The sequence below is a fragment of the Podarcis muralis genome, chromosome 15, assembly GCF_964188315.1.
Source record: "Podarcis muralis chromosome 15, rPodMur119.hap1.1, whole genome shotgun sequence".
NCBI classification, from domain to species: Eukaryota; Metazoa; Chordata; class Lepidosauria; order Squamata; family Lacertidae; genus Podarcis; species Podarcis muralis.
The window spans coordinates 44,381,908-44,405,106 of NC_135669.1; the positions used below are offsets into that span (position 1 = coordinate 44,381,908).

General features: G+C 48.0%; 2 protein-coding genes across 3 annotated transcripts in view; one reads left to right on the top strand and one right to left on the bottom strand.

Annotated features, from left to right (window-relative positions):
- NEK8 (NIMA related kinase 8) overlaps positions 1 to 3,691 on the bottom strand; it is a 49,984-nt gene extending 46,293 nt beyond the window's left edge. The window contains exon 1 of one of the 2 annotated variants that reach the window (XR_003703826.2): positions 3,615 to 3,691. Coding sequence is in view for 1 of the 2 variants with exons in the window: in XM_077919327.1 (XP_077775453.1) it covers positions 2,262 to 2,308 (47 nt within the window). In the remaining variant the exon portion in view is untranslated. Of the gene's footprint in view, positions 1 to 2,261; positions 2,420 to 3,614 lie in introns of those variants that run through there. The other variant, XM_077919327.1, reaches the window with a different exon arrangement.
- Positions 3,692 to 12,073: 8,382 nt separating this feature from the next.
- On the top strand, positions 12,074 to 21,348 carry TLCD1 (TLC domain containing 1). The gene is made up of 4 exons (XM_028708472.2): positions 12,074 to 12,301; positions 14,578 to 14,660; positions 18,548 to 18,630; positions 20,550 to 21,348. The coding sequence occupies exons 1-4, from the start codon at positions 12,111 to 12,113 to the stop codon at positions 20,928 to 20,930; spliced, it is 738 nt and encodes a 245-aa protein (XP_028564305.1). The 5' UTR covers positions 12,074 to 12,110; the 3' UTR covers positions 20,931 to 21,348.
- The last annotated feature ends 1,851 nt before the right edge of the window (positions 21,349 to 23,199 follow it).

The window sequence follows — 23,199 nt, forward strand, 5'->3', positions numbered from 1 at the left end:
ACCTATATGAGGGGTTCCATCCAAAAATAAATAAATGAGAGGAGGGCTTAGACTGAGTCCAGCCCAAAGGCCAGGCGGAACAGCTCCGTCTTGCAGGCCCTGTGGAAAGATGTTAAATCCCGCAGGGCCCTAGTCTCTTGGGTCAGAGCGTTCCACTGGGCTGGGGCCAGAGCTGAGAAGGCCCTGGCCCTGGCTCTGGCTGAGACCAATCTAATCTCCTTGGGGCTCGGGCCTTCCAAAGTGTTGTTATTTATGGACCTTAAGGTCCTCTGCGGGGCATACCAGGAGAGGCGGTCCCGTAGGTAAAAGGGTCCTAGGCCTCATAGGGTTTTAAAGGTCAAAACCAGCACCTTAAACCTGACCCTGTACTCCACCGGGAGCCAGTGCGACTGGTAAAGCACTGGATGAATGTGATCTCGCAGCAAGGACCCCGCAAGGAGTCTCGCCGCGACATTCTGCACCCGCTGGAGATTCTTAAACAGTAGGAAGAACTTTCTGATGGTATGAGCCATTCAGTAGTGGAATGGACTACCATGGCCTCTCCTGCATTGGAGAGTTTTCAAACAGGTCGGTTGGCCAGGGATTCTTTAGCTGTGATTCCTGCACAGCAAGGGACTAGATGAATCTTGTGGTTCCTTTCCAGCCCTACAATTCTATAGCAGTAAGATCCTTTTTGAACCTGGGGTCTTCAGGACAAAAAGCAGGCATCTCCACCATTGCAGGGGGGAAAGCCTCAAAGCTGTGCCATGGCTGAAATATCCTGGATGAGTCATCATCAGTTAGCTCAGTTGCCCATCTGTGAAATGGAAGCAGTAAACATGGCCTACTTTCCAACTCTGGAAAAGCGTACAAATGAAAATGTAATGCACACATAATTAGAACACCCCCTTAGGACATTTTGCGTCACGGCTGTTTTATCTGGGAAGGGTAACATGTGAATGTGACTCACGCAGGAGAGAAGCAATGGGACACTCTTTTTTTCTAAAAAAAGTCGGAATGCGGAATCTGTGGCCCTCCAGATGTCATGGCGCTGTGACCCCCATCAGCCCCCAACATGGGATGATGGGAGTTGTAGTCCAACAACATCTGGAGGGCTGCAAACCCCCTGCTTTAAAACTGCTGCTGGCTTTATGGCATTTTGCTTTCATTATTGTGTATAATTTTTATTTCTTTTTAACTCTTAGCTGTCTTTATACTGATTGTATATACTAGTGTAGAGGGAATGCATTAATGAAAGAAAAGGTGAATTTAAGGCCTAGGGTCACACGATTCCACATGAGCTCAGCCATAGGCTGGCTCCAATTGCATTTTGTTCAGAGTAGACCTACTGAAAGAATGAATGGACCTCAGCCCTGAGGCAGCCTGCTGTGATTTAAATGACATCCAGCTTAAAATAACCACATACAATGTAAAATGCAGCAGATAAGCCATGCAGTGTTAAATGGGGAGAATATAAAAGAACCTCCTGAAATTAAGTGCAATTAAGTCTGGGAACGTAAGAGCGCCTTTAACGGGCGCCAAAACATCATTAAGGGTGGGGCTCAAACTATGCTCAGAGGAGACTGTTCTACTCAATACTTCCTAAACCTTCCTATCCAGTCATTTCCCTCCAAAGATAGGGAGGCTAAACTGTGCCAAGGTGACCCAAGGAACTTCATGGCTCCTTCAGTGCAGGATTTGAACCCAGATCACCCTGCATTCCTTGGCCACAATGCCACACTGGCTCTTATCCTCTGCATGCTTCCTTGGGAGTAAGTGCCACTTTTACTGTGAGTGGGTTAAATTGTGCATAGAGAATGGCAGATTGAGAAAATGCCTGGCCAATGGGAGAACGTGATTTATTTCATCCTAAATTGGGTTTTTTTTAAAAAATGCAGTCATATGCATTATACATATACATCTATATAAGCTCCTTTCATTTGCATATGCAATACACGCACATTAATATGCATATGCATATTTTTGTAGCTTCTTTCATTTGCATAGGTTCATTATTCGAAAATAGCATTTTTTTAAAAAAGGCTTTCTTAGGACAGGGCTGCGACCTTAGCAAGAGAGAGATGCGAGGGGGGAAAGGGGTGCTTCGTCGGGACGCCCCTTTCAAACTGGGGGTGAGGCGCCCCCAAAACCCTGATTGGCTGGAGGGAGGGGTGCGCCCCTCCCATCACCATGGCAACAGGGTCAGCGTGCCCCCGCAAGTGTGAGAGAAAGAGAGAGTGAGTGGGTGTGTTTTCCTCCCGCCCGCGCGCCCCGGTGCTCACCCGAACGCCCCCCTCCCGACCACCCGGATTCGCTCGTATTTCTCCATCGCGCTTCTCCTCTCCCCGCCAGGCCGCGGCCACGGGGTCTCGCGTCGCCATGGAGACGCTTCCGGGATGAGGGTTACGGCGGCCACCGAGGGACAAGGCTGGCCGGGCAGCGCCGTGCCACGTTGCTTGGCGGGGAATAGGTGGGTAGCAAGAGCCGCCGGCAGCGAAAGAGTTAACGGGAAATTCGCTCCTAAAACGGCCCCCACCATCGGGAATTGGGATTTAATAATTATTACATTTAATTTTTATTTAATAATTATTGCATTCGTATTGATTGAATGATTATTGCATTTCATAGAATCATAGAATCCTAGAGTTGGAAGAGACCACAAGGGCCATCGAGTCCAACCCCCTGCCAAGCAGGAAACACCATCAGAGCACTCCTGACATATGGTTGTCAAGCCTCTGCTTAAAGACCTCCAAAGACGGAGACTCCACCACACTCCTTGGCAGCAAATTCCACTGTCGAACAGCTCTTACTGTCAGGAAGTTCTTCCTAATGTTTAGGTGGAATCTTCTTTCTTGTAGTTTGGATCCATTGCTCCGTGTCCGCTTCTCTGGAGCAGCAGAAAACAGCCTTTCTCCCTCCTCTATATGACATCCTTTTATATATTTGAACATGGCTATCATATCACCCCTTAACCTCCTCTTCTCCAGGCTAAACATGCCCAGCTCCCTTAGCCGTTCCTCATAAGGCATCATTTCCAGGCCTTTGACCATTTTGGTTGCCCTCCTCTGGACACGTTCCAGTTTGTCAGTGTCCTTCTTGAACTGTGGTGCCCAGAACTGGACACAGTACTCCAGGTGAGGTCTGACCAGAGGAGAATACAGTGGCACTATTACTTCCCTTGATCTAGATGCTATACTCCTATTGATGCAGCCCAGAATTGCATTGGCTTTTTTAGCTGCTGCGTCACACTGTTGGCTCATGTCAAGTTTGTGGTCAACCAAGACTCCTAGATCCTTTTCACATGTACTGCTCTCAAGCCAGGTGTCACCCATCTTGTATTTGTGCCTCTCATTTTTCTCCCTGTTAAAGTTCATCTTGTTTGTTTTGGCCCAGTTCTCTAATCTGTCAAGGTCGTTTTGAAGTGTGATCCTGTCCTTTGGGGTGTTAGCCAGCCCTCCCAGTTTGGTGTCATCTGCAAATTTGATCAGGATGCTATTGAGTCCATCATCCAAGTCGTTGATAAAGATGTTGAATAAGACCGGGCCCAAGACAGAACCCTGTGGCACCCCACTAGTCACTCTTTAAATTATTTAATGATTTTAAAAATTATTGTTGTTATTATTAACAAGACAAACCTGAATGGTATTTTCTTTTTCTTTCTCTGCTTAAGGGACCCTTGCTTAACTTCAATAGTCATAGCATGAATAAATAATAAACCAGCTTCCAAACAGTAACAGCAAGATGACCATAATCACATAGCTGTCAACTTTTCCCTTTTCTTGCGAGTAATCCTATTCAGAATAAGGGGATTTCCCTTTAAAAAAGAGAAACGTTGACAGCTATGCATAATCAATCAATAACATAACAATCAGAATCGCAACAGCAATAGCAAACACTAGCAAAACGCTGACAGCAAGATTTTTGTTGTTGTTTAGTCGTTTAGTCGTGTCCGCCTCTTCGTGACCCCATGGACCAGAGCACACCAGGCCCTCCTGTCTTCCACTGCCTCCCGCAGTTTGGTCAAACTCATGCTGGTAACCTCGAAAACACTATCCAACCATCTCGTCCTCTGTCGCCCCCTTCTCCTCGTGCCCTCCATCTTTCCCAGCATCAGGGTCTTTTCCAGGGAGTCTTCTCTTCTCATGAGGTGGCCAAAGTACTGGAGCCTCAGCTTCAGGATCTGTCCTTCCAGTGAGCACTCAGGGCTGATTTCCTTCAGAATGGATGCGTTTGATCTTCTTGCAGTCCGTGGGACTCTCAAGAGTCTCCTCCAGCACCAGAATTCAAAAGCATCCATTCTTCGTTGATCAGCCTTCTTTATGGTCCAGCTCTCACTTCCGTACATCACTACTGGGAAAACCATGGCTTTAACAAGACAACAAGATTACCTTCCTCCCATTCTCGTTCCGTTCCCTGCCGACCATTCTCACAGCAAGCCTGTGAGGTAGGCTCACATTGCTGAGAGGTGGTGACTGGCCCAAGGGTCCCCATCGCGACCAAAGGCTTGCTTCTGTGAATTTGAAGACCCACCCGAGGGTCTCTCTGGAGCCCGAGGGTGCAAGCCTTAGCTGCTGCCCTCTTGCTCCTGGGCCTTGGAAGCCTCTTCACCTTCCTGTTGCCCTCCAGATGTTTGGGACTACAGGCAACCCAAAACATCTGGGCCAGCAAAGGCTGCATTCGGACTTTTCTCTAGGGTGCATAGGCAAGGGTGGGGCGCTCCAGATGCAGCTGGACTCCAACTTCCACAATCCATAGCTGTCAACGTTTCCCTTTTTTTTTAAGGAAAATTCCCTTATTCCGAATAGGATTTCTCGCAAGAAAAGGGAAAAGTTGACAGCTATGCCACAATCCCTGACTGGCCAGAGGCTTGTGGGAACAGGAATCTAGCCGCATCAGGAGATCCTGTCAGGTTCCCCACAGACTGAAAGATAAAATTGCTTTCCGTGGGGCTTGGTTCGGAGACCCAGCTGTTCCAAAATGCCACAGCTAGACTATTGAGGGGGGCAGACCGTCGCCAGCACAGAATTCAGGTGCTCAAATCTCACAGAATTTGTGATTTTGACAAGGGAAAATCTGGATGTATGGCAGCTCAGAAACTTTGCCAAAAAAAAAAAAGCAACCAGATGTTCACTTTAGCAAACCTATTAAAATATGATTTGGCATTCCTTTATTACATGTATGACAGAAACATCATTTTCAAGCCAGGAAAGTCTGGAACGAGAGCTGATAATCAGATGACACTAACATTCTTTACTTGGACTTTTTTATTTGAACCCACATCCTGGTGGACTCACTCTACGTGCCCATTTTATACTTCTGTTTGCCATCTTTTAATTTTCATCTGTTATTATAACTGTTCTCTCTGTTTTATATACATTATAAAATGAAATATCTTTACTTAAAAAAAAGGTCTGCATTGGCTGACCATATACTCCCTGGGCAAGTTCAATAAATAAACAAATAAATAAATGGTTCTTCTGACTATTTTTTCTTTTTTGTGGTTCTGACACCATTATAATTATAATTTCGATAGCGCCCTCCTGGAGCAAAGCACTTTACTAAAAAGAAACGAAAAATGAGAGGACAGGTCTCTGCCCCAAGGGGCTTCCAATCTACAGACTGACCCCAGGGAGTCAACAGAGTACAGGAGAGAGAGTCAGGCTAGAATGTGCTGTTTACTGTAGTTACATGTACTTTGCAGTTTTATGACTAAGGGGAACCTTTGCCCACCCCAGTATGGTCCTAAACCACAACTCTCATGAGCCCCAGAGCAAGCATAGCCAATAGCCAGGGTTACTGGGAGTAAAAATTCAGCAACATCTGAATGGCCAAAGGTTCCCCACATCTGGACAAGGGGATTAACTATGGCTATTTCTGTTGCAAACTGGTTTAAATATGACAATTAGCATGGTATATAAAGCATTTTAAAGGCACCACTCAGGCCCTCTGTGATCCAGGAGGTTCATCGCTAATTATTTGCCTATTTTGCCACCTCTGCACCTAATGGCTAGGTCCCCCCCCCCCAGGAGACAGGTCTCCCTCCCCCAAACACAACGCAGCTGAGGTCCCTTTCAGGCAAATTAAATGCCCCATCCCTTTGGGGCAAGGAGGAGCTGTTGTTGAGGCATAAACAGCTGGGGAGGTGGTTCCTCTCCAGACAAAGGAAGCTTGTTGTTGGGCTCCTGGTGGGAAGGATGCAAAGAAAGAGGGATCTTTGGAAAGTGGGTCTCTGCAGGGACCAGGTTCGAATATTGGGGACAGAATGAACCATCCACACCATCCATCTCAAGCCCTCTTATACCACTTTAACAGTCATGGAGAAGCCTGGGAACTGTAGTTTGTTAAGGGTGCTAAGAACCTAAGAAGAGATTGCTGGACCAGGCCGAAGGTGGGCCACCGTCCAGCATCTTGTTCTTACAGTGGCCAACACAATGCCCAAATGAGAAACCTGCAAGCAGAATTCAAGCACAAAGTTTTCTCCCCGGCTGAACAGAGCCATCATGGTGCCGGGAATTGTACGTGCGCGCACTCAATGCCCTTAATCAGCTAGAGTTCCCAGTTTTCTCCGTGACTGTTAAAATGCTTTAAGTGTACAGTGTGGATGTGATCTTCACTTGAACACACCAGGAGTGTGCAAGCTTTGGGGCTTAACAGACCTTTTCATCAGGCGCTAAAACAACAGAACAATTTAATCAAGCATATGTTTCATAGCTCTCTCTTTTCTCTTTGGCGATCACTCGTAGCCGAGTAAGATTGTCTTCTATAAACACGGTTTTAACAATGAGTCTGTAAGTGGCTGTGGAGGCCAGTTCTGGATCCACACGTCCTCACACAGTGGAGACGTTGGTTTCCGGATTCCGGACAGGAGTTGATCACAGTGTGGATTTGCCAAGCATGCCTTCCTCTTAGTGCATTTCTTCCTTGCATCCTGAGTTTGAGTGTCTTCAAAGCCCATGACACTTTTGGTAAAGGCTGTTCTCCAATTGAAGCGCTCAAGAGTTTCCTAATTGTTTCAAAGCATCTGGATTAAGAACATAATCACTCGATGTCAGGGGGGGCAGAAACACCTCTCTTCCCTGATACAGTCATTCCTGGGCCAGTACGGCATGGCCATAGCTGTTTATGCCCTTTGTGTGGGGCTACCCTTGAAGATGGTCCACAAGGTTTTGCTCTAGTGGCTAACAGCAATTGATAGCAGATTCAGGTAGGTAGCCATGATGGTCTGATGCATGCACACGAAATCTTATACCCAGAACAAACTTAGTTGGTATCTAAGGTGCTAAGGGATGTGGGTGATGCTGTGGTCTAAACCTTGCAGGGTGAGCTCCCGTTGCTCGTTCCCCGCTCCTGCCAACCTAGCAGTTTGAAAGCACGTCAAAGTGCAAGTAGATAAATAGGTACTGCTCTGGCGGGAAGGTAAACGACGTTTCCATGCGCTGCTCTGGTCTGCGGACAAACATCAGTTCCCTCGGCCAGTAAAGCGAGATGAGCGCCGCAACCCCAGAGTCATTTGCGACTGGACTTAACTGTCAGGGGTCCTTTACCTTTTTAAAGGTGCTATTGGACCATTTTTTATTTATAGCTTAATTGATCTCCCTGCAAGCAACCCACAGCTTATATATGAGGAGTTGGAAAGCCTTATCAAGTCTAGACCTATTTACCAAGTCAGGGCAAACAGCAGATTTGTAAAGAACACTGGAAGTGCTTACGAGGGGCATTTCCTACAAAGCAGTCAACGTTTGCAAGAAGGGGGGAAACAAAACTCTGAATGCAACTCACTAATCTTTGGCCTTGATTCAAGCTGCCATCTGCCCTGTTTGGAGAGGCAAATGTTTTGTTTCCAGGCACACCTCTGGAAGGGAGATGCATGGATTTCCTTTTCCAGCAAAGCCCACAGAGGCTTTCAAGGTCTTGAGACAGATCCTCTGAGATAAGGTGGATGGGGTGGCTGATTCTCCCTGCAAGGTCATTCCCAGCCAGCCAGGTGTCCTGCAAGGCTGGTGCTGTCTCTGAGAAAGAGCTTGGCTTCCCCTCTCCTCACCTTAGAATCATAGAGTTGGAAGAGACCACAAGGGCCATCGAGTCCAACCCCCTGCCAAGCAGGAAACACCATCAGAGCACTCCTGACATACGGTTGTCAAGCCTCTGCTTAAAGACTTCCAAAGAAGGAGACTCCACCACACTCCTTGGCAGCAAATTCCACTGTCAAACAGCTCTTACTGTCAGGAAGTTCTTCCTAATGTTTAGGTGGAATCTTCTTTCTTGTAGTTTGGATCCATTGCTCCGTGTCTGCTTCTCTGGAGCAGCAGAAAACAACCTTTCTCCCTCCTCTATATGACATCCTTTTATATATTTGAACATGGCTATCATATCACCCCTTAACCTCCTCTTCTCCAGGCTAAACATGCCCAGCTCCCTTAGCCGTTCCTCATAAGGCATCCTTTCCAGGCCTTTGACCATTTTGGTTGCCCTCCTCTGGACACGTTCCAGTTGGTCAGTGTCCTTCTTGAACTGTGGTGCCCAGAACTGGACACAGTACTCCAGGTGAGGTCTGACCAGAGCAGAATACAGTGGCACTATTACTTCCCTTGATCTAGATGCTATACTCCTATTGATGCAGCCCAGAATTGCATTGGCTTTTTTAGCTGCCGCGTCACACTGTTGGCTCATGTCAAGTTTGTGGTCAACCAAGACTCCTAGATCTATTTCACATGTACTGCTCTCAAGCCAGGTGTCACCCATCTTGTATTTGTGCCTCTCATTTTTTTTGCCCAAGTGCAATACTTTACATTTCTCCCTGTTAAAGTTCATCTTGTTTGTTTTGGCCCAGTTCTCTAATCTGTCAAGGTCGTTTTGAAGTGTGATCCTGATAAAGGGGTGTTTTTTTTAAAGCAAAACATAGGAGGGAGGAAATCATGCTGAGTAGTGCATGTTTTCAAAGGAAAGCTGGGGAAGATTCTGCATATATACACAAAAATAAATATCAGAATTCATCAGAAAAGGAAACCAAGGGGTTAGCTAATAATAATAATAATAATAATAATAATAATAATAATAATAATAATATTACTTATACCCCTACCATATAGCCGGGCCTCCCCAGCCACTCTGGGCGGCTTCCAACAGAAGAAAAATACATTAAAACATCAGTCATTAAAAACTTCCCTAAAGAGGGCTGCCTTCAGATGTCTTCTAAACATCAGATAGTTGTTTATTTCCTTGACATCTGATGGGAGGGCGTTCCACAGGGTGGGCGCCACTACCGAGAAGGCCCTCGGAGCTGGACCTCAGTGGGCTGAACGATGGGGGTGGAGATGCTCCTTCAGGTTTCACATTTAAACATGCACTGCTAGGGTTTTGATAGCACAAAAATGGAAATCATCAGAGATCCCTACTGTTATGGTTTGGCAAGTAAAATTTTTGAATATGCAGAATTAGCAAAGATGACACATAAAACTAGACACGAAAAAAGGTACAAAGTTTATTGAAGAATGGAGTAAATTTGTAACATATATTGAATATAATTGTAGAAGTTTAAGAACTACAGTAGGATTAACATAAACCTTGTGATGCGTACATAATTGGGAAAGAAACTGTAAGAGAAGAGGTATACCAAGAAACCTGCAACTGGGAGGGAAGGAAGTCGAGGCGTGATATAACGCAATGTAAATAAGATGAAGATACCAAAGAATGAATGTAAAGATGATTTTATTATAATTTGTTTGTTTTTGCTTGGTTTTGTTTGTTTTTTGTTTAAATGAAAAAGCCAATAAAAAATATTTAAAATAAACAAATAAATAAACATGCACACACACCATTGCTCCAAGGAACCCAAAGCAGCAGACACAATGTCTTCCCCTTCTTTGATTCTCACAACAAACCTGCAAGGTAGGCAAAGAGGTGGTGTCAGCCCAAAGTGAACCAGAGGGAGCGCAGATCGGACCTGGTCTCTGCCACCAAATAGGACAATACGTTAGATCAGGAATGAAAAACCTCCATCCTGTGTGCTCAGACCCTATGAGAAGATGCTGGACCAGAGGGGCCCTTGGCCTGATGCTCTCCTGATGTTCTTATGTAGCCTTATCCCCCATGAATTTCATCTAATCCTCTTTTAAACTGCTCAGGCTGGTGGTCGCTGCCAATATCTCTTTGCAGCAGATTCCCGAGTTTACGGCTGAGGGGCATTCGGCCAGGGCAAATCGAGTGAAATAACTATCCCAGGTGCCTCGCAGAAGCCTTATCCTTCTTCTCCAGCAAGGAAAGGCTCCGAATAAACAAAAAAAAAAAATGGCCCATCAAATATTGCGGTGTGTTGCTGCCACCCAGTGTCAAAGGGCCCACTCTTCACATCAGTGGCTCAGTGACAACTCAGGCTAACGCTCTGCGCATCTGGTGACGTGGACTGTCGCTCTGGCCGTAATAAAAGAAGCCATTTTCGACCTCTAATATATATTTATATCCTGCTTTCCCCGCTGACAAGGCACTCAAGGTGGCTTACAGCCAAAATAGAGACAGCTAAACAAATGGGGTGGGGAAGCAATCCTTAAAAAAAATTAAATAGTTACAGAGTGTGTATGCATTATAATATGTTTACAACATACAGATCATTACAACAAAACAGCCCTTTCCTTAAAAGCAGTCAGTTGCCAAAAGCCTGGTGGAACAAGAAAGTCTTCAGCTGGAAGGAGAACAAGGGCCTGTCGCAGTATACAATTTAATTAATAGTCACCACAATACTGTTAGCATTCGTAAGTATCACAAGGCTAGTTTCTATTTTTAAAAAAGAGGTGTTATTGCAGGGCCAATTCCATATGGCGAGGCCACTAGAAATAAAGCCATAAAATGATAATAAAGTCCTTGTTATGTGGCAGCTTGAGGATGAAGATGATACTCTCCTTATCGCTGGGGTGATGATCAGGGCTAGGTTTATGTATAAGCTAAACAAACTATAGCTTTGGGCCCCCCCAAAAAAACTTAAAGAAAAAATTCTGGATGTACATTTCCAAAATATAAGACAAAAACAAATAAAATAAACCCACATACAGCAACAGTGGCAAATGGCTTTAGATACCTATTAGGTCCATAAATTACCATATAGCATATATTCAACACAAAAAACAGCGGCAATTTGTTGTTGACAAAGGACAGCTGGACATATAAAGGGCTCCATTCCCTTCAGTAGCTGAGGGCCTCATCAAACCTAAATCCGACCCTGGTTATGATGGGGGAAAAAGACTAATAATAATAATAATAATGATGTTATTACTCCTTGGCAGCTTGAGGACAAAGCTGCTAATATTACTGGGTGATTAATAATAATAATAATAATAATAATAATAATAATAATAATAACAACAACAACAACAACAATAATAATATTATTACTCCTTGGCAGCCTGATGATGAAGCTGCTAATATTACTGGCTGAATAATGATAATGATAATAATAATAATAAATTTTATTTATATCCCGCCCTCCCCAGCCGAAGCCGGGCTCAGGGCGGCTAACAACAATCAAATAATCAAACAGTCAAATAATCACACATTCTAAAAAGATTTCATTATAAAATTAATTAAAATCAAATTGATGGCAACCGATTAAGCAAAATTCTGTGCAGGTTGCCAGAGGAGGGAGTCAGGCTGCGCCCTGACCCTGATAATGATAATAATAATAATAATTATTAATGATGATGATGATGATGATGTTATTGCTCCTTGGCAGCCTGATGATGAAGCTGCTAATATTACAGAATGATTAATAATAATAATAATAATGATGATGATGATGTTATTACTCCTTGGCAGCTTGAGAACGAAGCTGCTAATATTACTGGGTGATTGATAATGATGATAATAATAACAGTAATAATAATAATAATACAGTAGTGCCTCCGTCGCGATAGGGCTGCAGCGCCGCCCACCAACAATGGGGCGACGGTGACAATCGCGCCGCGGGCGGGGGGCGGGGCCTGGCGGCGGGGGCGGACCTTCCGGGCCCTCCCCGGGGCGTGGCCTGCGGGGCTCCTCCCCTGGGCGGGGCTCCTGCCGGCGGGCGGGCGCGCACGTGGGCCGGGGCGGCGCGCCGGGAGCGGGGAGGCCGGCAGGCGGGGAGGCAGCCGGGCGGGCGGGCGATGGGCCCGTGGCTGCGCTCGGCGGGGCTGGTGGCGGGCTCCACGCTGGCCTTCGCCGCCCTCCGCCAGGGGCTCCGGCTCAGCCCGCTGCCGGCGCACGTCCGCCTGGACGCCACGCGCACCTGGCGCTGGAGGAACCTGCTCGTCTCCTTCGTCCACTCGGTCGTGGCCGGGATCTGGGCCGTGGTCGGGTGAGTGCGGAGCAGGGCCGCCCTCCGCTCCGGGGGCCGGGCTGCCTCGGAGCATGCACAGAGAGACCTCACCGCCGGGGGAAAGGGGTCTTGGAAAGCCCGGGTGGGGGTGGTCTCTGAGCATGCACAAAGTGCCTTCCCCCCCGCCGCCGCCGCCGCCGCCGCCCCTGCCTTTGCACTTCCTGGAGCCTGCTTGCCTGTGGACATGCCCAGAGAATGCTCCTTACATAAACAGCTCTCAGGAATGATGCATTTTGCAAGGCTGGCGTTGTGGTGGCTGGGAGTGAGGGGGTGGTGGTGCTGGTTTCTGGGCATGTACAGAGTGCCCTACCTCCACGAGCGGCGCCCGGGGCGAGGCTGCCTCTGAGCATGCACAGAGAGACACCCCCCCTTCCCATCCCCCCCACCAGTCCACCGCCGGGGAAAAGGCGTCTTGGAAAGCCGGGGTGGGTTTGTAGCTGATGGTGGGGGTGGTCTCTGAGCATGCACAAAGTGCCTCCCCCGCCGTTGCCTTTGCACTTCCCGGATCCTGGTTGCCTTTGGACATGCACAGAGAATGCTCCTTACATAAACAGCTCTCAGGAATGATGTATTTTGCATGGCTGCCGTTGTGGTGGCTGGGAGTGAGGGTGGTGGTGGTGGTTTCTGAGCTTGTACAGAGTGCCCTCCCTCCTGCAGCCTAGACAGTGCATTGCAAAACAGAGGACATTTTCTTTCTTGTCTCTTTTTGAAAGAAGAAGTTGCTCCCCAGGGTGGGGCTACCAGATGCGGCTTCTGTTCCCTGCCCTCCCCTCTCCCAGGGCAGCAGCCTGGCGCCAGCGCCGCTCAGGTTAAGACCCGGCTCCTGTTCTCAGCCTCCTGCCAAGGGCTGCCTGCCGGGGCCTTGAAACAAGGCTGCTTTTGTCCTTGGAGATGATGGATCTTCCCTTTCCTGGTTCTACCTGTTCCCTAGAAGGTGCTTCCTGGCGAATTTCCTCGAGGTCAGCCCTGTTCCAGGAAAACTGGAGGGACCAGAAATGCCTCTAATAATTCTGTGGAAGGAGAGGGTGCCCCTGAGTGCACGCAGAGTGTGGGCTGCCCTTCTCTCAAGGAAGCCCACACAGATTTTGGGAGGGAACCTGGCGAACCTCAGCGGGGTTTTGCAACGTCCAAGGAAGCCTGCGGCTGGCCAAGCCGTTGCCTGATGCCCTGCTCTCCCACACTGCCAAGGTGTGGCAACCTTCACCTGTTCTTTCCCAGGTTTCCTAACTCACCTCCGAAGGAGAAAACCGGTCCGTCTCCCCAAGAGGAGGCCGCAGGCGGTGCCCTGGATGTGTCGGTCCCTGCCTTGGCACAGCCTCTCTTAGCAGGCTGGGGTTGCCCAAGGGGGCTGGCGCAGGTGGTCGCCCCCTGCCACTAAGCACCTGTTGTGGGTCTCCAGCCCCTCCTCCTTCCAGCAGGTGCTGTCAAGACGCCAGCCAGAATCTCTCGGTTGCAAAAAAGGACATCTGTCCGCTTGTGTGTGTGAACGCAAAGAACCTGGTTTCGGATATTCGTGCATTAGGAAATCCCTAATAATGGTCTTCGAGAGAGAGAGGCCATGAAGTTCCCCACGCCACCCCATGTTGCAATAAGTGGTTATTCTTCGTAATGCTGTGTTGTTTTTATTTAGCAATATTTATATACTGCTAAAAAAAATAATCTTAAGCATTTTACATAAAACGGGGCAAAACATCCATTTAAAAACAGCAAATGAAAACAGACTTTAAAGAGTGGCAGACATTGTGCTAAAAGCAGACTTGGTTTATTTAGTAGCAGCTAATAACGACAAACCAATTTATTTGTTTTTTGGAGTTTTCTCTGTTTCTGTCTGTCTCTCTTTTTAAACACTTGGGATTTTGGAGAAGGAAAGAACACCCCATTTTGAATTTAGGGAAATTCTAAATGGTATCTGTGCTGGATTTGAGACATCTAATCTTGATTATTTTAGTTTGCATTTGTGTCTGTGTGCAAGAGATCCCTTTTTGGGTCTGGGAAAGAGCCTAGCTTTCCCTGGCCAGTAATTCTGGTGGTCTGTGCCTGTCATATATCCCCTTAGTTCCATGATCTACCAGTTTTGCTCAGGGATCTCTTCCTTGTAATATGACATGGATTTTGTGGGTTGATGAAGGAACGGGACTGGCCCTTAAGAGTGTGTGACCCTGGTAAGGCTTAGGTCAGGAGGAACTTGTATCTCCTGAATTTACTCTTTTAAAATGGCCTGTCCTAACTTGTGAATCTCTTGTTTTCCATCCCAGGGTGTGGAAAATGCCTGGGGCTTTTGCCGACCTCATCAACTCAACCTCTCCATCCGGGCATCTGCTGCTGTGTGTTTCCGCAGGTGAGAAGCAGGTGACGCTAGTGGTGCCGGGCTCAGGCGGGCAGCAACCCAGTGCCTTGTCTCTGATGGAGTAAGGCAGCCTAATGGGCAAAAGACGGCGCAGAGTAGATTTGCCAAAAAAGGAAATAATAATAATAATAATACAGTGGTACCTCGGGTTAAGAACTTAATTCTTTCTGGAGGTCTGTTATTAACCTGAAACTGTTCTTAACCTGAAGCATCACTTTAGCTAATGAGGCCTCCTGCTGCTGCCGCGCCGCCGGTGCACAATTTCTGTTCTCATCCTGAAGCAAAGTTCTTAACCCGAGGTACTATTTCTGGGTTAGCAGAGTCTGTAACCTGAAGCGTAGGTAACCTGAGGTACCACTGTAATAATTATTATTATTATTATTATTATTATTATTATTATTATTATTATTAATACCCCGCCCATCTGCCTGAGTTTCCCCAGCCACTCTGGGCAGCTCCCAATTGAGTGTTACAAACAATAAAGCATTAAATATTAAAACTTCCCTAAACAGGGCTGCCTTCAGATGTCTTCTAAAAGTCAGATAGTTGTTTATTTCCTTGACAACTGGTGGGCGGGCATTCCACAGGGCGCCACCACTGAGAAGGTCCTCTGCCTGGTTCCCTGTAACCTCACTTCTTGCAGGGAGGGAATTGCCAGAGGGTCCTCGGCGCTAGACCTCAGTGTCCGGGCAGAACAATGGGGGTGGAGACGCTCCTTCAGGTCTACTGGGCCTTTGAGGCCATTTAGGGCTTTAAAAGTCAGCACCAACACTTTGAATTGTGCTTGGAAACGTACTGGATTTCAGTAGCGACAAATGTAATAATTGGGAATAATCACATGCGCAGATATAGGATGGAGGACACCTGGCTTGACAGCAGTCCCTGTGAAAAGGACTTAGGGGTGGTAATAATAATAATAGTAATAATAATATAGATGCTATTCCTGCATTGCAAGGAGATGGACTGGATAACCCTTGAAGGCCCTTTTCAACTCTCTGATTCTCCAAGATGCAGATCAGAGAGATGGAAGGTTTAGCAGGCTTTTCCCACAGAAGATGAGCAACTGCTGGATATGTGGTTTTTGGATTGGGTAGATAGGATAATGGCTCACATTTCCCGTATTTTGATGCATATACACTTAATGCCTTTGCTCCTAAGTTAAGAGCAGTTGTAAGCTGAAATAATGAGCAGGGCTTTCAGAAGCTTTTAAACTGCAATGTACCTAAACATTAGTCGGATTGATTGCCAGTGGGGGGGGGGCAAGAATCGAGGGTGGCTTTTGCCAACCGCCTGACCTCCAGATGTTTCTGAAACGACTCCCAGCTAGCGGTCAGGGACGATGGGAGTCTGTAGAGGAGAGGGCTATCGAGGGCTGTTGTTCTTCTTGTTGTTTAGTCGTTGTGTCCGCCTCTTCGTGACCCCCTGGACCAGAGCACGCCAGGCACTCCTGTCTTCCACTGCCTCCCGCAGTTTGGTCAAACTCATGCTGGTAGCTTCCAGAACACTGTCCCACCATCTCGTCTTCTGTCGTCCCCTTCTCCTTGCGCCCTCCATCTTTCCCAACATCAGGGTCTTTTCCAGGAAGTCTTCTCTTCTCATGAGGTGGCCAAAGTCTTGGAGCCTCAGCTTCACAATCTGTCCTTCCAGTGAGCACTCGGGGCTGATTTCCTTCAGAATGGAGAGGTTGGATCTTCTTGCAGTCCATGGGACTCTCCAGAGTCTCCTCCAGCACCAGAATTCAAAAGCATCCATTCTTTGGTGCTTTTCAATTCTGGTGCTGGAGGAGACTCTTGAGAGTCCCATGGACTGGGCTACTAGCCGCAGTGGCTCTGCTCTGCCACCATGGTCTGAGGAAGGGATGCTTCTGAATACCAATTGCTGGAAATGTCAGGAGGGCAGGGCTGCTGTTGCGCTCAGGATGGTGGGTTTCCCATTGGGGCACCTGGTTGGCCGCTGTGAGAATAAGAGGCTGGTCTAGGTGGACCTCTGGCCTCATCCAGCAACCAGGGTCTTCCTATGGTCTTATGGAACCTCCAGGTCCCAAGGCAGTCTATCTGGATTCCTAGGGTCTTTGGGGCATTTGGCTATGGTGGGAACAGCATGCTGGACTAGATGGGTTCCCTTGGGCCCGATCTAGAAGGCTCTTCTTAGGTCATGGAGGAGAAGGCTCCCAGGACGTTTGCGAGCACCATTCAAAGTGTTGGTGCTGACCTTTAAAGCCCTAAACGGCCTCAGCCCAGTAGACCTGAAGGAGCGTCTCCACCCCCATCGTTCTGCCTGGACACTGAGGTCCAGCGCCGAGGGCCTTCTGGTGGTTCCCTCCCTGCGAGAAGTGAGGTTACAGGGAACCAGGCAGAGGGCCTTCTCGGTGGTGGCACCCGCCCTGTGGAACTCCCTCCCATCAGATGTCAAGGAAATAAGTAGCTATCTTATTTTTAAAAGACATCTGAAGGCAGCCCTGTTTAGGGAAATTTTTAATGTGTGACATTTTAGTGTATTTTTGGTCTCTCTGGAAGCCGCCCAGAGTGGCTGGGGAAACCCAGCCAGATGGGCGGGGTACAAATAATAAATTATTATTATTATTATTATTATTATTATTATTATTATTATTATTCTGACGCTGCTTTGGGTTGACCTTACGCGCCCCCGTGATTTCTCCGTGCAGATATTTTTCTGCTGTCCCTTGGCGTGCAAACCCTCCCGATAATTGCGTGCTGCAGCAAGGTAGTTCTGCAGGTCAGCTGTATGGAAATGAAATCCACCAGACACTCAGGGCTGCTGCCAACTTCCCTTTTTGCTCAACAGCGTAACGGAAACACGGCTGGTGTTGCTAATTTTCCCCCAGCTGAGAGTTGGGAGCTGCGCTCTGTATTGTGGAGTTTGAGGCTGCCCTGATTCTGCTGGGTGCCCATCAATATTTGGAGCCTTCTCTGTGAATGGGAGGTTTTCCTGGGCCCAGAAAGAAGGGATTGTGAGCAGGCTGGACCGCTCCCTCATGTGCCTTCCTTGAATACAGGGTAGCTCCGTGGCAGAGCCTCTGCCTTGCGTGCAGGCGATACTAGGTTCAATCCCTGGTGTCTCCAAGTAGGCGAAAGACTCCTATCTGAAACCCTGGAGAGCTGCTGCCAGTCAGTGTGGACAGTACTGAGCTAGGTGGATGACGAATGGTCTTGAGTTAGAAAAAAGCAACTTTTGTTCCGATTTAAAACCAACTCTGAGGACTGGAGTCGATGTATTTTAAGGCTCAATGGCAGAGGCTCTGCTTGGCATTCAAAAGGTTCGGTGGCATCCCCAGGTCGGGCTAGGAGGGACCCTAGAGAGCCGCTGCCAGTCAGTGCAGGCAGTACTGAGCTAGATGGGTCAGTGGTCTTCGATGTAAGGTACCTCCCCGTGTTCCTCTGTTTAATACCCCAAGGTCACAGTGTTGTCATTTTCGTCCTTTTATTCACAACGTTTTCACAAAATAATAATCTCAAAGCGGGTTAGATCATTTTTGGGGCAGGAGTTTTAAAAGAGCTGAAATTCAAGGGGGTTGGGGTGCTATCCTTTCAGGGTAAAAGGATAAAAGTTTTGGGCCTTTTCATAATTTTAGGTGATGGTAAGATGGGAACTGGAGTCCTAGCACCAGATTTAGAGCAGTTCCTCCACACAAAATGGAGAAGATTCGTTTTGGGGCACCAAATTTTGGCCTTGCTCAGGGCGCCATATTATCAAAAATGACCAGAGTCTGCTCCTGGGCACCCGGAAGGCCACACCGCAGGTTCCCCCATCCTTGGGGGGTGCAGAGGGTGGGGAGAGCGAACCTCTTCCTGCTGGGGGTTGGGCTGGATGACCCACGGGTCCCTTCCAACACTATAACTCTTCTTATTCCTCCCCAGGTTATTTCATCCATGACACTCTGGACATCATCGTCTGCCGCCAGTCTCGGGCCTCGTGGGAGTACCTGGTCCACCATGCCATGGCAAGTACCGGCCCTCGTGGGCCAGGCGAGGCAACTCAGAGGCCGGTGGCCGCCCTCGGCTGGCTCTGAGTCACAGAGATGCGAAGCAGGAAATTTCCCTGGTTTTTCTTTTTTTCTTTTCCCCTGCTGGAAAAAAAGTCCCGTTTCACGAGTTTGTTAGTAAACATGAATGGGTGCCGTTTGCAAATTGTGATATAAACGAGCTTGGTATTGTCAGCGTTTTTAAGCTTGCTTTACTAAATATGAAAAAAATAACTTTTAAAAAGGTAGAATGAGGTCACGCAAGGACAGAGTTTCTGCACATGCTCTCCACCCTCTATCAAAGCAGGCAGGAGGTTTTGGCAGACTCCAGAGTTTGCGGGGCCTTATCTGCTGTGGCTTCATCCTGTGTTCCAGATCTTCCCTTGACCAAGGGGGTGAGCTGGATGCCCTTTGGGTTCCCTTCCAACACTACAGTTCTGGGAATCCCTTGATTTGCTAATCTCTGCTACTCTGATAGACCAAAACGATCAAGGGAGTGGAAGAGCTCTCTTCAGAGGGATAGTCGCTGCATTTGGGACTTTTTAGTTTAGAGAAAAGGTGAGGCAGAGACAACGCAATAGACATGTATAAAATCATGTCTGGAATGAAGAAAGTGGATAGTGAAAAGCTTTTTTCTCTTAACACTGGAACTCTTAGACATCTGTGAGAACAGGCGGCTGGGCTGGGCCCGGGGACCCCTTGAGTCTGATTCAGCAGGCTCTTCTGATGTTCTTTGACACTGCAGAATTCAGCTTTCAGAGAAACTTGCTTTTGTTTTTAAGTGGCGAGTTCCTAGTCCTCATGATTCCGGGACAGCAAGAGCGCTGGGCAAATGAGCCCACTTTGGCCTGATCCAGCAGGGCTGCCTATTATTTTGTTTTGTTTTGATACAATTTATTAATTTTATGATAACAAAAGAACAGACTAAAAAAATCACACTTCTTAATTGACTTCCCGCATACTCCCCCTCCTGGTTCCATTTTTTCTACTCATTCATACACGTCCACTGAGTCTTATACACTTAACTATCCAATTTTAAAACCTTACGCATATTATTACAAGTGACCTTTAAGAGGTCAACTAATGTAGAAGCCAATACGCAAAGCTTACTAATTATGCCTGAACATTTCTCCCTTTTTTTAAAGAAGAGAGAAAAAGGAAATAAAAGAAAAACAATGTCCTTATTCTTTCTAGGGTTTCAGATTGTCTGGTGTGTCCTGCATAGTTCATTACAGTGGTACCTTGGGTTCGAAGGGACGTGGGTGGCGCTGTGGGTTAAACCACAGAGCCTAGGACTTGCAGATCAGAAGGTTGGCGGTTCGAATCCCCACGATGGGGTGAGCTCCTGTTGCTCGGTCCCTGCTCCTGCCCACCTAGCAGTTCGAAAGCACGTCAAGTGCAAGTAGATAAATAGGTACCGCTCCGGCAGGAAGGTAAACGGCGTTTCCATGCGCTGCTCTGGTTCGCCAGAAGTGGCTTAGTCCTGCTGGCCACATGACCCGGAAGCTGGACGCCGGCTCCCTCGGCCAATAAAGCGAGATGAGCGCCGCAACCCCAGTCGGCCACAACTGGATCTAATGGTCAGGGGCCCATTTACCATTTTATTTTACCTCGGGTTACAGACGCTTCAGGTTACGGACTCCGCTAACCCAGAAATAGTAACTCGGGTTAAGAACTTTGCTTCAGGATGAGAACAGAAATCGTGTGGCAGCGGGAGGCCCCATTAGCTAAAGCGGTGCTTCAGGTTAAGAAAGTTTCAGGTTAAGTATGGACCTCCGGAACGAATTAAGTACTTAACCCGAGGTACCACTGTAGTTTGTTTTGCCAGTCTCCTTCATCTTCGCCTATTATTATATTTAAAGACATGATTCCTCCCTCTCCTCCTCTTTACTTCTCAGGCCATCATGGGACTGTTTTCTGGGATCCTCCTAAACCGCTTTGTGGCCGCCGGCCTAGTGACCCTCTTTGTGGAGGTGAGCAACATCTTCCTGACGCTCCGCATGATGATGCGCCTGGGCCACCTGCCCTTCCCCACCCTCTACCTGGTCAACAAGTACGTCAACGTGGTGGTCTACTTCCTCTTCCGCCTCGCCCCCCAGGCCTACCTGACCTGGTACTTCGTCCGCTTCGTGGAGATGCGCGGCCAGGGCGCTTTCCTCATGGTCAACCTGGTCCTCCTCGACGGCATGATCCTCATCTACTTCTCGCGCCTCATGCGCTCCGACTTCTGCCCGGGCGCCCGGGGCCCCGACAGCGAGAAGAAGTTCCTGACGGACTGAGTTCCTGACGGACTCTCGTGGTCTCTCCCGGACTCCTCGGCGGGTGGAGAGGACGGTTTGGGCGGTGCCAAAGGGAGAGCCGTTGTCGTCGCGCTCCTCCGCTGCCCGTGTGCCTTATCCGCTGAGGACCGCGCTGTTCTCACTGTGATGTTCTTTCCAAGCCTTTTCCTGTCCTTGTTCTGGGCCCGGTGGGGTTAGGGGGCTCCCCACCCCACCCCACCGGGCCTTGCCTTACTAGATGAGGGTGACGCCTTCCGAATTCAGATCCCGAGCCGATCTGAGCTCAGCAGGAAGCAAGAGAAGATGGGAAGATTTGGCGGTTGGGGTTGTGTTTTTGCCTTGTTCGCTGTTGGTGGTTTGGAAAACGGAAGGGGAAAGGGTAGTTTCATGCATTAAAAGCTGTTCTCGATAAAAGCCACCCCCCCCCCCCGAGGTGTTCTTTCAAGGGGGCAGCGATTCCACACAAATGGTCTCACACGTGTCTCGCCATCCTCCGTCCAGACAAGAAAGGGGTTGGACTGGATGAGACATGGGGTCCCTTCCCGTTCTTTAAGTAGTAATAATAATAATAATTTTTATTTATACCCCGCCCTCCCCAGCCAAGGCCGGGCTCAGAGCGGCTTACAAGCAATAATAAAAACAAGTTGAATGAATACAACTTAAAAACAAAATTAAAATACAGCATTAAAATATTGAAACATTAAAATATTAAAATGCAGCCTCATCACAGGAGGAAAAGGGAAAAAAAAGAGAGGGAGGGAGGGAATTAAATTGGCTCCAAGCCAAAGGCCAGGCGGACCAACTCTGTCTTACAGGCCATGCGGAAAGAAATCGGATCCTGCAGGGCCCTGGTCTTATGGGGCAGAGCGTTCCACCAGGCTGGGGCCAGTGCTGAAAAGGCCCTGCCTCTGGTTGAAGCCAATTAAGCTTGGTCAGCTTCAAGGACACTTCCCAGCCTGGCACTTGGGGGGAGTGTTTGTGGCCTGGGGAATGTCTCAAGGGCCTGATGGAGGGGAGGGCCACATTGAGCCCCAGGCTTGAGGTTCCCCACCTCAAGCCTACAATGTTTGGAGATTCTTTTAGTTTAGTAGAAGAGTAAGAAGAGGAGGTTTATAAAACTCCCCAATGAAAAATATAAACTTCCCTCACCCAAAGCATAACAAACTTTTAGAATTGCTGCCACCAGGTAGCTTCAGAGGTCTAGACAACTCCGATGCGCAGGAGAAGGCTCTTGAATGCTTCCGGTCAGGCTGGCTAGATGGAGCCTCCATCTTCAGGAGCAGTGTACCCCTGAATTTCAAGCTGCTCTGAAGCAACAGCGGGAAAGTGCTACCGCAGTCAGGTGACCTGCTTGAAGGGTTCCCATTGGACCATCTGGTTGGCCGTTTGAGGAAAACGGGATGCTCATCAAGCGAGGTCTAATGCGGTCTTCCTGTTCATTAAAAAAAAGTTTAGGGATTTTCACATTTTTCTGCAGTCCTGACAGTGGGACCTGGGAAGACACCTGGAGTCCTGTGTCCAGTTCTGGGCACCCCAGTTTAAGAAGGATATTGACAAAGCTGGGAGGTGGGCAACCAGGATGATGAAGGGTGTGGAAACCAAGCCTGATGAGGAACAGGTGAGGGAGTTGGGGATGTTTAGCCTGGATGATAGGAGTCCGAGAGGAGATAGGAGAGCCATCTTCAAATATCTCACATGGAAGAGGCAGCAAGCTTGTTTTCTCCTGCTGTGGTGGGTAGGACTGGAACACATGGCTTCAATTTAAAAGGAGATTCCAGCTCACCATCAGGAAGAACTTTCTGAGAAAAGTTGTTTGACAGTGCAACAGACGACGTGGAAAGTGGTGGGTGCTCCTTTGATTGAGGTTTTTGAGCAGTGTTTGGATGGCCTGGTAGGGATTCTTCAGCATTGCAGGGGGTTGGACTGGATGATCTTGGAGGCCCCTTGCCAACCCTACAGTTCTAGGATTCTATCAATGGCTCCTGGCCCTGGTGGCTATTTTATCTGGAGGCAGGGATGCTTCTGAATGCCAGCTGCTGGAAACCCCACTGTGAGAAGGGATACTGGACCAAATGGGCCCCCTTTCCCCCCAAAAAAGTTTTATTCATTTTATAACACAACTAAACAACGCAAACAGAAAACCAGACAATACAAGCAAATTCTTGTCTTACCCTTATTTTTTCTAAACATTGTCAGGTGAGCTTCCCCAAGTCCCCCCTATCTGATTTTCATTTTACCTCCTCTTTAGCAGTTTACATATATCATACTT

Bases quoted from the DNA above. Each gene is read 5' to 3' on its own strand.
- TLCD1 (XM_028708472.2), top strand. From the start codon at position 12,111: ATGGGCCCGTGGCTGCGCTCGGCGGGGCTGGTGGCGGGCTCCACGCTG. The intron at 14,661-18,547 runs GTGAGAAGCAGG...ATTCCTCCCCAG, and splicing joins GCTGCTGTGTGTTTCCGCAG to GTTATTTCATCCATGACACT. The intron at 18,631-20,549 runs GCAAGTACCGGC...TTTACTTCTCAG, and splicing joins ACCTGGTCCACCATGCCATG to GCCATCATGGGACTGTTTTC.